Below are 5,811 nucleotides of genomic sequence, written 5' to 3'. Positions count from 1 at the left end.
ACAACAAAAGAAAGGGAATATTGAATGATCCATTGCATCTCCCAAAAATGTTTTCAACATACATCTGTAAAATGATAGTCTAGAAATGAAAGCTTTGGTTGTCATCCTCTCAGGCTTCCATGTCTTCTCCCTGGACCTCCTCAATGTCCACCTCTTTAACATCAGACTCGGAGGCTTCATCTTCACTGTCACTTTCCAACCTTGTTGGGGATGGCTCGTTGTCAGGCTCAAAAAGCCTCAAATATGCCTTGGATTGACACTAATATTTCAACCCTTGGTCAGCCTGTTGCGTGCTTTGGTGTGTGTGGGTTCCCTAACAAGGACCAGTTGCGCTCTGAGGCGGCTGATGTTGGTGGGATTTGGAGGATGATGGAGGCAACAGGGGAAAGAGCCTCAGATCCACAAAGTCCCTTCCACCAAGTGGCTGATGAGATATGTTGGCACGACTGCCATATTGCATCTCCATCCCAAAGCCCTTGCTAGGAAGTGTACTTTGCCAGACTGCCAAGAACCTTGCCCTCATCCAGGCCAAGGTGGTGAGATACTGTAGTGATGACACCATAGGCCTTGTTGATCTCTGCACCAGACTGGATGCTCTTGCCAGCATACTTGGGGTCCAACACGCTGCAGTGTGTTTGGGCTTCAGGCAGAAGTCTTCACGCTTTTTGATGTATTTCAGAACTGCAGTTTCCTCTGCTTGGAGCAACAGTGAAGTGGGCAGGGCAGTACGGATTTCTTCTCTTACATCTGCAAGCAGAGTCTGAACATCATACAGGATGGCATTGTCTCCCTCAATCTGTGCAATGTCTACTGCTATAGGTTTCAGGAGTTTCAGGCAGCTTACCACTCTCTGCCAAAATACATCATCCAGGAGGATCCTCTTGATGGAGCGGTCCATATTGGCAGACTGTGATATGGCCATTCCTTAGAGAGACTCCTTCCACTCCAGGAGACTGTCAAACATGATGACAACACCACCCCAACGGGTGTTGCTGGGCAGCTTCAATGTGGTGCTCTTCTCACTTTGCTTGGTGAGGTAGATTGCTGCTATAACTTGACGACCCTTCACATACCTAACCATTTACTTGGCTCTCTTGTAGAGTGTATCCATTGTTTTCAGTGCCATGATGTCCTTGAGGAGAAGATTCAATGCATGAGCAGCACAGCCAATCAAATGAACCGTTTACCTTTGATGATCTTCGGATATTTTCACTCACGAGACTCCCAGTTACAAATGTTCCTTTTGTTCCATAAAAATTATTTTATACCCAAAATACCGACGTTTGTTTGTCGCGTTATGTTCAGAAATTCACAGGAAAGAGCGATCACGACAACGCAGACGGAAATTCCAAAGAGTCTTCATAATGTCCACAGAAACAAACGTTTTTTATCATCATTCCTCGGGTAGTTTTTAAAATATATATTCGATAATATATCAACTGCAATATCAGTTCTGCTATAACCACAGACAATATTTTTACAGTTTTGGAAACTTTAGAGTGTTTTCTATCCTAATCTGTCAATTATATTCATATTCTAGCATCTGGTCCTGAGAAATAGGCCGTTTACTTTGGGCACGTTATTTTTCCAAACATAAAAATAGTGCCCCCTAGCTTCAAGAGGTTAACAAAAAATCACGTGTGTCATATAAAATATATTCACCCCTACCCAGTATTGTAATAAAAACTTACCAGAAAGCATCTAGTCCTTGGCTCAGACAGTATAGTAGTGTGGGCTCAATAGCATCTCATTAGTGTGTAAGATCTTGAGAATCAGCTGTACATGTGATGGAAGAATGCACTGCACATGCAGAGGGTTGCAATTCCATTGGATTGGGGATAGTTTGACCAAAATATGGCACAAGACCTAGAATTGCCTTATGTGTATCCCACAAAAAGGTTCACTGTTATAAGAACTTTTTTTAATGAATTTAAGCAGAATTCCCCAAATTCCCGGGGCTTAACTTCCCATGGAAAAATTCCGGAAATTTACCAGAAAGTTTCCGACCCTTTGCAACCCTAATCCTGACTTTCTTTAATCCTGACTTTCTTTAATCCTGACTTTCTTTAATCCTGACTCAGAAATATCTTTATGTTTCTTGCAACCGATAACTATTGAGAAACTCCACATTGAGTTGGAATGTGCAATGATTTTGTTAACACTGATAGGATTGTGCCAACTCATTCTAATGAGGGAAAGACAGATTTTAAAATCATGAAAGACACTGGAAAATGTTTACAAAATATTTAGGAAAAAAAATGTATTGGGAGAAAAATACAGAATATATTAAAATATGTCAAGGGGTGTATATTTTATTGTTATTATATTACAGTCTGTATTAAAGAGTTGTAGCATGTTAGCATTTTGAAAAGGGGTCAACTAGGGAGAACTTATATTTGTCCTGTATCATTGCATGTACAAGTGGGTAACCTGTATGAGGTGTGAAATGGAAACGTATTTTTGCATATCCCACCTCGCCATAAGACACGCTCGGAGAGTCACGTCCAGGTGTCAAATATTTTTCACCTGGTCGGCTCAGGGATTCAATCCAGAAACCTTTTTTTGGTTACTTGCCCAATGTTATTCGGTAGCTTATCTGCCGCCCTTAGTATGGGTACTGTGTTACATTATCTTTGTAGTTCAGACACTGTAGACTGCCTTAAATCAAGACTGCTATTATTGTTCAACTGAATAATCCAAGCTAATAGTTAGCCATTATAAAATCACTAAGAAATATAGTTCTCATGATTGATCCCTTTTTAGATTTGATTTGTGTAAAACAAAATATGCAACTAATAAAGGCTATTTGCAATTTGGCACATAGATGTGTCTTTATACTGTGACACAGTCTGGTTAGGAAGGCCTGGCGTGACAGTCTGGTTAGGAAGGCCTGGTGTGACAGTCTGGTTAGGAAGGCCTAACAGGCTGGTTAGGAAGGCCTGGCGTGACAGTCTGGTTAGGAAGGCCTGGCGTGACAGTCTGGTTAGGAAGGCCTGCCGTGACAGTCTGGTTAGGAAGGCCTGGCGTGACAGTCTGGTTAGGAAGGCCTGGCGTGACAGTCTGGTTAGGAAGGCCTGGCGTGACAGTCTGGTTAGGAAGGCCTGGCGTGACAGTCTGGTTAGGAAGGCCTGGCGTGACAGTCTGGTTAGGAAGGCCTGCCGTGACAGTCTGGTTAGGAAGGCCTGCGTGACAGTCTGGTTAGGAAGGCCTGCCGTGACAGTCTGGTTAGGAAGGCCTAGGAAGGCCTGTGACAGTCTGGTTAGGAAGGCCTGGCGTGACAGTCTGGTTAGGAAGGCCTGTGACAGTCTGAGGAAGTCTGGTTAGGAAGGCCTGGCGTGACAGTCTGGTTAGGAAGGCCTGGCGTGACAGTCTGGTTAGGAAGGCCTGGCGTGACAGTCTGGTTAGGAAGGCCTGGCGTGACAGTCTGGTTAGGAAGGCCTGGCGTGACAGTCTGGTTAGGAAGGCCTGGCGTGACAGTCTGGTTAGGAAGGCCTGGCGTGACAGTCTGGTTAGGAAGGCCTGGCGTGACAGTCTGGTTAGGAAGGCCTGGCGTGACAGTCTGGTTAGGAAGGCCTGGCGTGACAGTCTGGTTAGGAAGGCCTGGCGTGACAGTCTGGTTAGGAAGGCCTGGCGTGACAGTCTGGTTAGGAAGGCCTGGCGTGACAGTCTGGTTAGGAAGGCCTGGCGTGACAGTCTGGTTAGGAAGGCCTGGCGTGACAGTCTGGTTAGGAAGGCCTGGCGTGACAGTCTGGTTAGGAAGGCCTGCTGTGCCACAGTCTGGTTTGGAAGGCCTTGTGTGACAGTCTGGTTGGGAAGGCCTTGTGTGACAGTCTGGTTAGGAAGGCCTGGCGTGACAGTCTGGTTAGGAAGGTCTGGTTAGGAAGGCCTAACAGGCTGGTTAGGAAGGCCTGGCGTGACAGTCTGGTTAGGAAGGCCTGGCGTGACAGTCTGGTTAGGAAGGCCTGGCGTGACAGTCTGGTTAGGAAGGCCTGGCGTGACAGTCTGGTTAGGAAGGCCTGGCGTGACAGTCTGGTTAGGAAGGCCTGGCGTGACAGTCTGGTTAGGAAGGCCTGGCGTGACAGTCTGGTTAGGAAGGCCTGGCGTGACAGGCTGGTTAGGAAGGCCTGGCGTGAAACAAATACTAACACAGACTTCACTTTGAGCAAATGATGGTGAACTTATAATTTTTTTGACAAAATCACCAAAAATTACTACGCTGCTAATAGACTAACAATTAAAAATTCTCCTTATGGCATTTCATTAGAGAGAGAGATCAAAGTTACATTTCATCATGCACTGGAGGTATTGATACTCCTCAGGGGTTTAGGAAAAGTTCATTGAGGTTCATTTAACCTGATAAAGGGATAGTATTCATACGAAGGGCATTCTGTTAAAGAAAGGGGGACATATATAGCCTATCTAAACAGAGGACCTGCCAGAGAAACACATTAGGGGGACAGACACGTGACTGGGGAGTGCAGAAAAGGGCTCTGATAGGCTTACCTGGTGACAATGTCATCCTGATAGGCTTACCTGGTGACAATGTCATCCCTGATAGGCTTACCTGGTGACAATGTCATCCCTGATAGGCTTACCTGGTGACAATGTCATCCCTGATAGGCTTACCTGGTGACAATGTCATCCCTGATAGGCTTACCTGGTGACAATGTCATCCCTGATAGGCTTACCTGGTGACAATGTCATCCCTGATAGGCTTACCTGGTGACAATGTCATCCCTGATAGGCTTACCTGGTGACAATGTCATCCCTAATAGGCTTACCTGGTGACTATGTCATCCTGATAGGCTTACCTGGTCATTATGTCATACCTGATAGGCATACCTGGTGACAATGTCATACCTAATAGGCTTACCTGGTGACAATGTCATCCCTGATAGGTTTACCTGGTCACTATGTCATCCCTGATAGGCATACCTGGTCATTATGTCATACCTGGTCATTATGTCATACCTGGTCACTATGTCATCCCTGATAGGCTTACCTGGTGACAATGTCATCCCTGATAGGCTTACCTGGTGACAATGTCATCCCTAATAGGCTTACCTGGTGACTATGTCATCCTGATAGGCATACCTGGTCATTATGTCATACCTGATAGGCATACCTGGTCACTATGTCATCCCTGTTTAGGAAACCTGGTCATTATGTCATACCTGGTCATTGTCATACCTGGTCACTATGTCATCCCTGGGCATTACCTGTGACAATGTCATCCCTAATTGGCTTACCTGGTGACTATGACATCCCTAATAGGCTTACTTGGTGACTATGTCATCTCTGATAGGCTTACCTGGTGACTATGTCATCCCTGATAGGCTTACCTGGTGACTATGTCATCCCTGATAGGCTTACCTGGTGACTATGTCATCCCTGATAGGCTTACCTGGTGACCATGTCATCCCTGATAGGCTTACCTGGTGACCAAGTCATACCTGGTCACTATGTCATCCCTGATAGGCATACCTGGTCATTGTCATACCTGGTCACTATGTTATCCCTGATAGGCATACCTGGTCACTATGTCATCCCTGATAGGCATACCTGGTCATTATGTCATACCTGGTCACTATGTAATCCCTGATAGGGATACCTGGTCATTATGCCATCCCTGATAGGCATACCTGGTCACTATGTCATCCCTGATAGGCATACCTGGACACTATGTCATCCCTGATAGGCATACCTGGTCATTATGTCATCCCTGATAGGCATACCTGGTCATTATGTCATCCCTGATAGGCATACCTGGTCATTATGTCATACCTGATAGGCATACCTGGTCATTATGTC

At 45.6% G+C, this 5,811-nt stretch overlaps 1 protein-coding gene across 1 annotated transcript; it reads left to right on the top strand.

The window, feature by feature from the left end:
* The first annotated feature begins 2,434 nt into the window (after positions 1 to 2,434).
* On the top strand, positions 2,435 to 5,140 carry LOC121840980. Its single transcript, XM_042306387.1, has 4 exons — positions 2,435 to 2,439; positions 2,802 to 2,964; positions 3,329 to 3,870; positions 3,907 to 5,140. The coding sequence occupies exons 1-4, from the start codon at positions 2,435 to 2,437 to the stop codon at positions 4,160 to 4,162; spliced, it is 966 nt and encodes a 321-aa protein (XP_042162321.1). The 3' UTR covers positions 4,163 to 5,140.
* Positions 5,141 to 5,811: the final 671 nt, after the last annotated feature.

Source organism: Oncorhynchus tshawytscha, linkage group LG26 (assembly GCF_018296145.1).
Source record: "Oncorhynchus tshawytscha isolate Ot180627B linkage group LG26, Otsh_v2.0, whole genome shotgun sequence".
Taxonomy (NCBI): Eukaryota; Metazoa; Chordata; class Actinopteri; order Salmoniformes; family Salmonidae; genus Oncorhynchus; species Oncorhynchus tshawytscha.
The sequence above is the reverse complement of the archived record's forward strand: the minus strand, read 5'-3'. Positions and strand labels throughout refer to the sequence as shown.